Source organism: Ochotona curzoniae, unplaced genomic scaffold (assembly GCF_017591425.1).
Source record: "Ochotona curzoniae isolate NIBS_2020 unplaced genomic scaffold, NIBS_Ocur_1.0 scaffold_3890, whole genome shotgun sequence".
In the NCBI taxonomy this organism is placed as follows: domain Eukaryota; kingdom Metazoa; phylum Chordata; class Mammalia; order Lagomorpha; family Ochotonidae; genus Ochotona; species Ochotona curzoniae.
Window position 1 is genome coordinate 11,866,522 of NW_024467115.1, and position 13,600 is coordinate 11,880,121.

At 39.3% G+C, this 13,600-nt stretch overlaps 1 protein-coding gene across 1 annotated transcript in view; it reads right to left on the reverse strand.

The window, feature by feature from the left end:
* Positions 1-8,546, reverse strand: part of SAMD3 (sterile alpha motif domain containing 3) — a 51,537-nt gene extending 42,991 nt beyond the window's left edge. Inside the window, 3 exon segments of the mRNA XM_040965381.1 lie at positions 3,938-4,045; positions 7,377-7,566; positions 8,174-8,546. Of these exon segments, the coding sequence (XP_040821315.1) occupies positions 3,938-4,045; positions 7,377-7,566; positions 8,174-8,252 (377 nt within the window). The 5' untranslated portion in view covers positions 8,253-8,546.
* Between the last annotated feature and the right edge of the window lie 5,054 nt (positions 8,547-13,600).

Sequence of the window (13,600 nt, forward strand, 5' to 3'; positions counted from 1 at the left end):
GCAGTGGTTAAGGTCCTCGCCTTGCAAGCCCGGGATCCCATATGGGCGCCGGTTCTAATCCCGGCAGCCCCGCTTCCCTTCCAGCTCCCTGCCTGTGGCCCGGGAAAGCAGTCGAGGACGGCCCAAGGCTTTGGGACCCTGCACCCGTGTGGGAGACCCGGAAGAGGCTCCTGGCTTCGGATTGGCATAGCATTGGCCGTTGCGCTCACTTGGGGAGTGAATCATCGGACGGAAGATCTTCCTCTCTGTCTCTCCTCTCTGTATATCCGCCTTTCCAATAAAAAAATAATAAAAATAAATCTTAAAAAAAAAAAAGAATAGGAACTAAGGCAGGGGCAGGCCTGGTGGGGTGATTTGTGGGTTGCTCCGATTAGGCTCACCTCCCACTGGGTCTTCATGAAGGCCGGTTATGTGGTGGGGAGGATTGGGCTTGGCTCCAACACCCATCGGGTTGCATAAAACACAGGGCTGGAGACAGATTTGACCTAGCAATTGCAACTACCAAGGTATTCATAGGTTGATTTGGGTGACAGACTGTGCCAGACCATGTATTGGCAAACATACACAAGAATCAGGTCTGGGATGGCCTCAGATGAGTTTTCTTTGGTGATTCCCTATCAACTGAGCCACTGGACTCAGAACCCCAACCATGGAAAGAATTACAGGTTCCATGGTCTCACCATGGAGTGCATATGTCAGAGGTGGCCCCCATCAGTGGCTCAGACAGAGCAGTGGACAGCATATCCAAATGTACATGGAGGATATGGCAGTACATTGGAACCTCCAGAGAACACCTGGTACCATGGCAGAGAATGGAGGATAGAACAAATTGATCAACTACCCCAGCAAAGCATTGGCATTGAAGATCTGTCAGATGGAGAATCTAAGGTGGACTATAGCAGCCAGTGGATTTGGAAGAGATTTCATCGCGATTGGAGTCGTGGAATCGCCAGCGATTCAGGACTGCTGAACAGTCAAAACATCTTCAGAACTTCATGGCATTGCAAATTTCTGTTCTTCCTATTGTTGATTTTGTAGTGTGGCTTTTCATTTAGCGGGATGTGTAATGGAGACTAGCATGTCCAGATGTGAGGATGCAGATCAGAGATTACTAATTACACTATTTGCTGTATCCTGACAATAGGATGCTGGACTCTCTGCTGTTGTCTGTGCCTGCAATGATGGGCATGTGACTAAAGAATTACACTCTGTAGTAGTGATATAGGGGGATTTGGTGGGGAGAGGGGAACGGGGCTGGGAAATCCCAGGGCCTATGGAACTGTATCATAGAATGATGATGATGATGATTTAAAATGAAGTAAAAAAAAAAAAAAGAAAAATGAAAATAAATATAAAAAAAAAGAGTGCCCAAGGCAGAAGGGCAAGAGGAAAGGATTCACACTGGGTCCAGTAATTTTAATTTACCTGGCTGAATGGTCAAGCCATAGCCTGTGGCAGGACTTTGAAAGGACCAGCACCTTCTGACCCATCCCAATCCATAGCTCTGATTCAGGGGCAAAAACACAGGTGACATACTAAAAGCAGGTCCATCTGCCCTGCTCTTATCTACCCTTTCTCTCATACAGGTGATTGCCAGCAGCGGCACCTGATCCCTCCTAGACACCTTAGTGTCTGCCAGCTATCTGGAAAAAGCAATGCTCAATGACTAGGTCGGTCAGACAGACCTGAATTGCTTTAAGTGTTTCCTTGAACACAGTGCTATGGTCAAAAGGCCAGCTGATCTGAGGGGTATAGAGCAGCCCTGAGAAGTAGGATAAATCTGTACTCAGTAGGAGAAGAAAAGAAATCAGGTGCTGTGAGAAGCTGACCAGAGACAGAGACGGTGAGAATAAGGCACACAGTTTGATCTCCTGTATGTTAGTACCAGTTTCTTGGTAAAAGCATGTGCTCTGCCACTAGAGGTGAAATGACTTGCTTACAGAAAATTTGTGTTTAGTTTGAATAAAGTTTGGTTACTTTTTAAATTTTTAAAATTATTGTTATTTTTTAAAATAATGATTACACAGATGATCAGGATGGGAAGGATCAAGGTTTAGGAAAAAATTGGGTGAACTCATTGCTTTAGGGCTTGGTTTCTCACATACAAACATATATTAAGGTGGGGGGGGATGCTTATTCTGCAGTGCTTAAGGAATGGGGTTTAAATGTCCAAGTTCATTGTTTAAAAGATACTTCATGGTTATTGATAAAGATATTGTTGTGGGGGCAGTCAAACCCACCTGTTTGTTTCAGTTTCTAAGCCAGTCCTATTTTCTTCTTTGCTTTGCCAGGTGCTATGAGGAATGAGGCACCACCTAACCACAATAACCCTGCCCCACAGTATTGTGGTACTACCATGAGAATGCACTGTCAGTGGACTTGGGAAGGAAGACACTGAGTGTGTGGAAGATTGCACCCTCTTCTCCCACTAGTGGCAAGGAGGAGAGGAAAGCATTCCAAGGACACTGAGAGCACTCACTGGAGCAGGGCTGGATGAACACTGCACACCAAGTGCCTGCCAGGAGCTTCCTTCTGTCCAGCTCTCAGCAAGCATGACCTATTTTTAATGCTCACAGAGCACGATGAGAAGGCATTAGACTTCTCATTTTTCAGAAGAATGTCTACGATACAGGGAGCAAAGTCCTCCCTCTCTCCATTGAGGTTCAACAGGGATAGGCTACATGTCCCCATTGTGGAAGGGGTAGTTGATTGACTGACTCCACACACCTGGTGTCACACCAAAGGAAGGTTCTAGATATGACTAAATACCCCTGAGCAGAAGGCAGGGAAATGAGGCAGACATAAAAGCATGTTTACATTTTCTGAACCATAGCTCAAGCCAGGATGACCCAGGGGACCGATTCCCTTCCTGGTATATTTCCGTGCACCGTCATACTTACCCTCCAAGAGGAGTCAAGTGCATGAGGGCAGATGGAACCTGACATTGGTGGTTGTAAAGAGCAGAAGTGTTTATCTGGAGTTGGAGGTCACAGAGAGGGAAACAGGATAGAGGTCAGCCCAGGGCCAACCCCGTCTCTAACAGCTCCTCATCAGAGGTGCTAAACCCCTGTGGCTGCTGGGGCCTCAGAGTCATAAGCTTGAGGCTACTACCTTTGCCCCAACAGTTGCAGACCCTGTGTCAAGATGACACAGTCCACTGCAGAAAACTTTAAATCTCAGTTTTATTCACTTACAAAAGAAACAAAATAACGCCTGTCCTGTGGAGCTGCTGTGTGCACTAAATGAGGTGATGATGTAAAGAAAGGGGTTGTGAGAATTGTAAAGAACCATGCCCTTGCTTGGTTCTAGCCTGATGATTCTTCCAGTGTTGACTGCCCCTTCTTCCATCAGCAGGGGAACTTGTCCACATCTTACCAACCACTGCCCTCAGGACTTTGTCCGAGCCCCATGTTCCCACATGTACTTCTCTGGGTGATACTTTCCCTTTGTTTCAATGTACACCACATACTGAGATTCTAATGTTCTATTTGCAAAACAGCCTCTGTCAAGAATAGTCAAGCTAATGCGACAACAACACAATTCAAAGCAAACACAGTATATCACTCTGGACATTTTATAGCAGAAAAATTCTCCTTTTTTCTTATGTCTATGCACTTGAGGAATGTATATATACATACATATATATGTATATATATATACATATATTTATAAATTATAAATATATAATATACATGTTTATAAATTATATATACATATATGTATCTACATATATAATTTATAAACTTTGCTTTTCCAATTCAAAGATAATAAAATAGAACCTTTATCTTTTACCAAATATTTTTGATATTTTATGAAATAATTTCCCCTCCAGAATAGCAAAACACCTAAACTTAGAACTGTATCAAAATATAAGAAACCTTATTTAAAAAATAATATTATCATTAGGCTTTAGTATATCTTAAAGTCAGAACTTTACCTCTGTTTCAATACTCTTTGGTCTATTAGTCCATTGTCTAGGTCATCAGCTGGATAAAAAGATAGTGTCTGCTCCCCATGGCTGGCTAGACTGGAGGACTGTTCATCTCTGCAACCAAGAAAGAAGAGGTGCGTTGGGGGCCGTTCCACAAGGGCTGTGATCACTGATCTAGCAGCAGCTATGCGAGTAGAGGTCAGCTCACAGGCAACACTACGAGCACTGTCCATACCCACACTCCCGATGAGGTTCTTAATGAACAGACTTCAAAGGCCAGCTCACACACTCGCTCCTGTAAGCTGGGAGCTCAGTGGTGCCAGTTCATCATGCTACTTTCACCTGTCTGGCGTATTTTTAAATGGCATCAAACTCTCCCTGCTTTCCTTTATGAAACCATGGGGATAGCAGAATGTATATTTTTGGGTTAATTTTCTTACTCGGTAAAATAACGCAGCAGGCTCTCTCAGGTCCTCTCTCTCCTTGCTGCCACTTGGGATGGGAGGATGGCATTTTAGATCTTAGGAAATTTCATGCTCTTAGAATTATGCTCCACTAACATCTTCATTTTCAAATGAAGCAACTGAAATCTAGCAGGAAGAACAATTTACTCATGGGCACAGGCGACTTAGCAGCAGTGATAAGGTTGGAACTCAGTTTTTCTAGCATCCAGTCCAGAGATTCTCAACCAGCTTCAAGAAGAGCAACAACCACGAAGCACAGGAGATACCCCCACCTATTGTGTAGTTCTACCATTTGTTTAAGAGGATACCAAATACTCTGTCCAGTTGTGGTCTATAAATCCTTTTTAAGATAACAAACCAGGCAGCATTATCCATGAAGTAGAATTACACTCAAGCTCAAACTCATCTTCTCTATCTGGTCCAGTATGCCAGTCCAGGCTCTTCAGCGTCATTGATTCTGTTCACTTGATTTTGCAATTGAAGCCACAGCTAGAAAAACCAAACAAACCTCCAAGGTAGAGGAATAGTTAATATTGAAACAGGAGGTTGAAATTGAGTGTTTCTTCTTATTCCATCTCCCATCTTTATTAGGCACTTTCTAAAAGGGATTAATTAAATGGCATATGTTCAAACCTTGTTCTCTGATGGTTGATTCTTGAAACTATAACAGTACACTTAGCAATAAGAAAATACCAATGGTTTTCAAAAAGGGCATTGAAAACACACATTATGAAAAGATTACATACGGAATTCAAAACTTGTTTTGCACCAAAATACACTTCAGCTTTTCCACAAGGTTGAACTTTCATACAGCCATTAGGCATTCTCTTCTCAGATGCAATTGTGACTATGTCACAGACAGGAATACAGTCTGCATAGTGGGCAGAGCAAAAAACCCCCATTCATAACCCCTATTCAGCCAAGTCTTGGGCATCATGACTATATGTGCAATCAGCTTTCTTAACCTGGTTAGTAAAGCTTTATAACAAATGCAGAACTCTTTTGATGGAAAGACTTATGTATGACTAACACCAGTGTGAATTACAGGAGTATCAATATTGAAAATCATCAGTGCAAGGCAGCAGTTGAAAGGAGAAGCCCAGACTCCTTGGCAATCCGACCAGTTCATAATGACAGCACCATTGACACTGATCTGCAGTGCAAACAAACTTGCCAACTTCCCCCCAAGTTTTGCCTAAGATAGCATCGAGATTTCAGTAAACTTTAGGAACTTCCCACTCACAATCCTACCTACCAAAAAATACCAAGAAATTACTTTGAGCCTTCTTTGAGGTTCACACCCTCTCTTTTTTGGAAAGGAATAAAAGTTGACAACAGGAGCTTCACCAAAATTCCCACGAGTGTGCTTCCAAAGCGATATTTAGGTAAAATCCTTCAAGTAAATCAGTTGGTAGACTTCCAACCCGGCCGTAACACAAGGCCACCTCTTTCTATGTACAGAATATCCAAAATTCTAAAAGTGAAATTACTTACACAGGTTCTCACTAACACTGTAATGCTTAGCAAAGGGTACAAAATACATCTTATATATGCAATGTGAAAGATTTACTCTAAAAACACAGAATGGATTTTATAAAATATGGCAATATTTTTAAATGAACAATTGATCTGCTGCAAATGTTTAACCTTAAAAACTTAGTAAAACATCTTGCACATGAAAACATCACACTATTATGTAGGAAGACAGAAATTAGCCTAAGTGTGTGACACAGGTCTAGGGAAGGAACATAGCAGTCATGTCTCTTCACTGCGAAGTCCTGCCCTGTCAGTAACTTTCTGGCTGGTCTCAGCCTTCCTCCCAAGGGAGGCACCCTAGGAGATTCCTCTCTGCCCCTGTTAGATGACATTAAGAAATAAACTCTTGGGAAGAATTTCACTTGTTTCACATCCAGAAAACTCTTTGTCTGTAACTGGGGAAAGGAGAAAGGGTGGGGAAAACTGGACTCTGTTCCCCTCTGAAGGCCTGGGCTGAATGCAGACAGGCTCTCAGCTTTCAGCTCTGTTTTTTTGCCCAGACTGGCCTGTCAGTTGTTTGCCCCATTAAGCTTTGTTACCCTGCTTGCCCCAGTCTGCATGGATCTCATAAACAGTTGGAGATACTCGTTTTCATTCTGATCGATGTCCTAGCAAGATGGATTTGAACCTTGCTACCTTGCTTAGCACTGCTCTCCGTCTTACGTCTGAAATTCTTTTCTTACAGTACAAGGATCTCACTTCCAGTCCTCTCCTATAATAAAATCAGTATGTTTGAAATGATCCTGGAACACAGACTTACAAAACCTAATTTTAACTTCATCATCCCTTTATTTCTCGTCATTGCCAGAGTCAATAATAACATTCAGATATGAAACCGACCCCACACCTCAGAGCTTTTATCTTCTACCACAAATTGTTCCACATGATGGTTTGAGATGCTGTCATAGTTTTCATTACTTCAATGATACTCTTTAAAAAGTTAAAAACTCAGTGTGGTATTTAGGAAATCATATCATTTTGAAGACATCAGAAGAATATAAATTACCTATGACGAGGAACCCTAGGAGAGTAAGTATCCAAATAGAACAGTGATTTAGGGGAAAGCAAAGGAGCAGCCCTGGGTACCTGTTCCAAACTGTGACTGTAAAACCTGAGTAGCAGGTGCCCGTTCTGTGTGCTCTGTATACATTTCACCTGTGGCACCCACAACATTTCACGTTAGAATTCTGGTGACAGGAGTTTGCTGGTCACTGGAGTCAGGGCTTGGAAAGTAGTGGATTTAAAAATGAATCTTCAGTCATAATGTTTCTCGAAGAGATTCCTTTGCTCAGATATTAGAAATACTGTACACAATCCAACTGAATATGGTGACAGTTTCCAAACAGCTTTAAGTTCCTAAATCACTTACGCAGTTAGTATCTTTGGGAAAGCATAGAACACACACACACACAAAAAGAAAGAAAAACCCCAGTTATCATACTCACCGTAGGGCCGGTTCAGTGTGTGTGACCATGGCTGTGGCTCTGGGGCTTCCAGGAGTCTGCAGTCCTTGGCCATTCTGCTTGTGTTTTTTAATTAAATCCATCAGAACTGCCTGATGCCCAATTTTCTTTACCAGTTGCTGAATCATCCGATCATTAAGTGCTAGCAGAGCGGCCCCACTGACTTCTTCCTCTGGGAAAACAACAACAATAATTCCACGTACAAAATTATTCTCAACTCATCCTCTGCATGTATAAATAAAATCATCCATACTTTTGACAAAGACTCTGATGCTGCAGGAGTTCCAAGCTGGTATCTGATCCTAAGAAAGTACCAGAATATGGACTTTCAAGAAAAATCTTAATTATGTCCACACTAATGCCCTCCTTCATTCTAATTCTTACAAGCATTGCTTTTACAGGGAAAAGATCTTTTGCTGTGAAATTATCCATAGTAATTCCTAGTCAATACTAGCAAATATTCAATATTTCAAAATCTGACACTGCACAAAACACATACTGCATTTTAAAAAATGACCAACACAGCAGAAAACACAAGCACTAAATAATATTTTTAAAGTATCTTTCAAAACGCTGAGAGTCTCTGAAAACAGAATATTCTGTGTGCATGCTAGGACAAGTAGAATTTCAACAAAGAAAGGAAAAATACTGCATCACAAGTGCTCCACTCCACACTCACGCACACAGACACCGGGCCAGGAAAAGAATTTTCAATAACAGACAACACTCAGAAGTCTGGACTGTTCACATAAAACTTTTTGAAAGTACAAGCAACTCACCTTGAAATCTATGGACTAGCTCTCCTAAGTTTTTCTCCACCAGCCAATTGCAGACCTGTTCAACTGACCACGTTTCCATTGCTGTCTCTTGGAAATCCACCTGTAGAGCAGAAGATTAGAGAAGATTCTCCAGCTTTTCTTTTCCTGATTGTAGCTCTTTAGATTTTATTTTTAAACAATCAGCTCATTGTTCTAGTAGAGGCCGTTGGACTATCAATATTAAGGTTTTAAGATAATTACTATTTTTGCAGTACACATTATGAATACAGTCATAGAGCACAGACTCATTTTAAAAGCAAGGCTGATTTAAACCTATTGCCTTGCCTCTTTTCTCAAATTTCTTCACCTTCTCTTACTTTTTTTTCCACAGGCATCACTGCATCACTCAGCTTTACTAACTGAGAGCCAGAGCATATAATAGTACCCAATCCTGTACCATTAACACCCAGGTTTCTTCACAAAGAAAAGAAAGGTGTGAAATCATCAGGAAGTGGTTGACATTTACAAAAGGGGTGGGCAAGGGAGGAAAGATTGCTAAACGCCTGACAGAGATACTTGGTAAACCAAGACTGGTTAACCCCTTGTTGTTCCCAGCTGAGGAGACAGCTTGTAACTGCCTCTTCTTGCTTTAGTTAGCAAGAGGAAGTAGGAGCCATATTTCTTGGAAAATTGGGAGTGTTTCTCTTTCATATAATACCCTGACTTATTCCATTCAGTTCCTGACCTTTACTGACTCTTATTACAATTGGGAAGATAATTAGGATAAAGTCAAACAGCCATTGAAGATTTTAAAAATTTAGTTGGGAAGGTTGAGAATCAGATGATTATTAAATGTTAACAATTGTCTAAGGGAAACAAGCATGAATAGAGTGTGAAAGACACATTCTCCAGCTATTCTGTTAGTCTCACAGGCCTCTGTTGGACAATCACCTAGAAAACTTAGAGCTGTCAATAGTTTTTCCTACTTCTCTTATGCAGCTTGTTTCTTGTTTACAACTCACTCCAAATGATTAATCAATTTTTAAATTTCAACTTTTAATCAGATTTACTTACCATAAGATACAGCTATTCTATACATAAAGACAACAAAGAACTACTTTCAGAAAGATGATAGTGTAAGGAAACAAATATTTACTAGCTTGTGTACTTAAATTTTATTGCTACAAGCTCGGAAAATAAATACTATTTTTTTTTCATTTTTGTACATTTAAGTAAGTTGCAATTGCCAACAGCTCGGAATGGTGGAAAGGGACATGAAGCTTATGTTTCATACTTAGCAAGCTGAAAAGGTAACAGCCTTCAAAAACCATTTCCAAGAAGACAAGTGCACTTCAAAATAATGAGCCACACACTCATGAGGACTTGCAAGCAACCAAGTGGAAAAGCTGAAAACAAGGGTTAAATACGGAAGAGCCTCTTTCTGGATTACAGCAGTGGATTTAATTTGCTTCCGCAAACAGTAGCCACAGACCTCCCCCGCTAGGCTAAGCAGCAATAGCAGGGTGTGAAAAGTCATTATTTGTGAGACTGCGGTGTAAATTAAAAATCACACCTTTCTGTCACACTTCTAGCTTCCTTGTGAACAGTAGGACATAGAAAAAAATAGAAGAGAAAGAGAAAACATTTTTCTCTACTGCAAGATTAAAAGGCATTCAGGGCGGAGACTGCCTTGCAATGGATAAAAGGAAATTTGAAAATAAAATTAGTTACTTGAAACAGTTCAAGTGTTTTTCAATCTGTAAATTTTTATCCCAATTCTTCTTGGAAAAACAAAGCAATATACCAAATCAACTCATAAAAATATAATGAAATAAAAACAGCATCTTTTTGCTCATTTGATTTTCTCAATACTTTATAAAACAAAATAATATTACTGCATATTGTAATGAGGACTCTCTGGTACATGGAACGTGCACATTGCTTGGTCTGGCCCTGCCACAGCAACCATAGGCAGGATGGGAAATCCAACAAATTTGTGACAGGTTTATTTTTAAGTTGATAATTTTGTGTGGCCCTTAAATAATGTTATAAATATCCCAATGGCCCTTGGCCAAGAAAATATTTTCAACATTTGCTAGGCAATGTAACATCTTGAAGTGGCAGCCTGTAACTCACTCTGTTATAAATAGTGGCTACAATACTGAGGACTTTCACACTAGAAGGGTTAACCAATGTTACCGCAGAAAAAATGATGTATCTAGTGCTTTGGAACTCTCTGAAAAGATTAGAGTCAATGAAATATTGTTCCTCAATACTTCAACAAAATAATTTTAAAACATAGAAAACAGGATCTACAATAACACTGTACGTAAAAGTTTAAGTTCAAGCATTCTCACCCTTTTATTAAGAGAAATTTACATGAAGTGGTAATGAGTCTCCTCTGACTAAATTGTTCTATTTTCTTTAAAAACACTTTGGTAAAATACAGTTTCCCTGAAGTTTTTCCTTTTGTCTTCTTTTGCAGTTTTAACAAGTTAATTAAATAAACTTGTTCATATTTTGGATGTGTTGACCAAAGCCCTATCTTAAGGATGTGCTTCACACAGAAACAGAGAATGATAATTGCAATAATCAAGAAGGCAAAGGTAGAGTAATAAAATTACAAAGGAAATCTAAAGCAAACAATGAGAAAATTTGTGTTAAAAAGATAGGGACAAGTCATAACCTTTCAATAATAATATTAAAGGCAAATGGCATAAACTCTCCAATCATAATACACAGACTGGCTGAAGGGATTATAAGACAAGATCTATCTATTTGCTATCTATAAGAAAAACACATACACACCATCAAAAGTGTAAGAGTGGAAAAAAATATCCCACATCAATGAAAAGGATAAATTAGATTTCATGCATTCTAGTTTCAGACAAAATAGACTTTAACACAAAAACTATTTTGTCATCACATAATGATGAAGAGATCAATGTGACAAGAAGTGACTACAGTTAATGTAAATGCACACACACAACACCAGAGCTCCCAGTTGTTTACAAAAATGCTAATGCATCTAAAAAGACATAGACTCTGGTACAATCATAATGGGGGACTTCAGCAACCAGTTATCATCAATGGACAGAATGAGTAGACAGAAACTCAATAAACAACAAGAGGTAATCTATAACATGGTCCAAATGGACCTCGTTGCTATCTACAGACATTTCATCCCACAGATAGAAAATACACGTTCTTTTCCAGTTCACAGAAACTTCTCTAAGACAAACCATATGACAGGTCATAAAGCAAGCCTCAGGAAATTCAAAACAATTGAAATCAAACCATCTTTTCTGACCACTAAGAAATGAAGCTGGAAACCAACAACTCCAGAACATATGCAAAAAACATATGCTACTGAATGAACAATGGGTTATAGAAGAAAACAAAAGAGAAATTTTAAAAAACCCTGGAAATGAAGATAACAGCACAACACATAAAAAGTTGTAGAAGATAGCAAAAGCAATGCTAACAGGGAACCTCATAGCAATTAGTGGCTATATCAAGAAATTTGAAAGGCATCAAATAAATGATCTATGAATGTAGCTCAAGAACCTAGAAAAACAAAATTAAACCAAACCCTAAATTAGCAGAAAGAAGACATTATGGAAGACATTTTGGAGATTCTTCAGATATCTGAAAATAGATCTACTGTGTTACTCAGTCATTTTACTCCTGGGAATATATCCAAATGAAGTGAAATCTGCAAAGGAGAAAGTAATCTGTACCCACAGTGCAAGTTATAACAGATAAAGTATAGAATCAACCCAAATGCACATCAATGATGACTGGATGAAGAAAATTTGTGCTATCTATACACAATGGAATTCTACTAAACCATAAAAAGAATGGAATCTTGTCTTCTGCAGCAAAATGGATCTAGCTGGAGTCTATTGTGCTTTTAAGATAAGTTAGTCCTCCAAAAGACAAATATTATACGCTCTCTCTGCTCTGACAACAAATACACATAGCACAAAAATGTGTGATATTAACATTTTGTGATTTAATCATTGTTTGTAGCCCATGTCTATACTCTTGAGTAGCAGTAGGTTTCCATTTTTCTTTTCTTTTTTCCCCTCTACTTGTTATGTTAAGCATATTGCAATGTTAAGCTTGTGACTGTGAAGTGAATAAACATGCCATTGTAATAATTTGGGAAAAAAATAAGAGGAGGGGAGAGAAGGACAAAGGGAAAGAAGGAAGGAAGGTCCCCTATAGTTGTAAATCTGTATCATGGAAAATATAAAATCTAGTCATTTTGTACAATAAAGAATCAAAAAACATGAGTTATCCCATGTTTCCAGCAGCTCAGTTCATGATAGCTAAGATATGTAATCAACCTCAATTTAAATCAACTGAATAAATAAAATGTGGAAATATACATAATAGAATTCTACTTAGTCACAAAAAAGAATGAAATCCTCTATCATGCAACCAAATGAATGTTCCTGAAAACATTATGCTTAGTGAAATTAGTAACTCCCAAAAAAACAAATGTCATGTTTTCTCTGAGATGTGGTATTCATACAAAACACACACACACTGTGTAAGAATGAAACTGACATCTCATGATTCAGTTATTTTTATAACCTTTATATTCCTATCAGTCATCTTCCTACTTCTCATGTATAGATTATTGTGGCTAATGGCACACTAAGACTAATTAAAATTGAAAGCACATTATGATAAAAATTAAAGGAAATGAAGACGAAAGAAAGAGGTGTGAATGGAAGGAGGGAGGCAGGAAAATATGGCTATCTTTTTGAAACTGTATCTATTAAATATATGAAATCTGGTCCCGGAGCGATGACACAATGGTTAAGATCCTCGCCTTGCATGCCCGGGATCCCATATGGGCGCCGGTTCTAATCCCAGCAGCCCCGCTTTCCTTCCAGCTCCCTGCCTGTGGCCCGGGAAAGCAGTCGAGGACAGCCCAAAGCTTTGGGACCCTGCACCCACGTGGGAGACCCGGAAGAGGCTCCTGGATTTGGATCGGCATAGCATCGGCCGTTGTGCTCACTTGGGGAGTGAATCATTGGATAGAAGATCTTCCTCTCTGTCTCTCCTCTCTGTATATCTGCCTTTCCAATAAAAATAAAATAAATCTTAAAAAAAATAAATATATGAAATCTGTTCTCTTTATATCACTAAGAAAGACATGCATAAAGTCTCCCAAACTGTGGCAAAAATGTTATGGAAAGGATATGTATAGACTTCAGAACTTCTTTGTGCCAAAATAGGCTAATCTTTTAACTCATTTTTTTCATGTAGTTTTAGTGAACCCATGTATTTTAAAGATGTTAATTATTATTTTAGAATTAATAGATCCAATAATACTCATTTATGGCCATTTGATTTGCCCACTATGCTGGTCGTATTCATCTGTGGGAATAAATAGATAAAAAGAATTGGAAATGCTAGGCAGAAGTGTTAGGA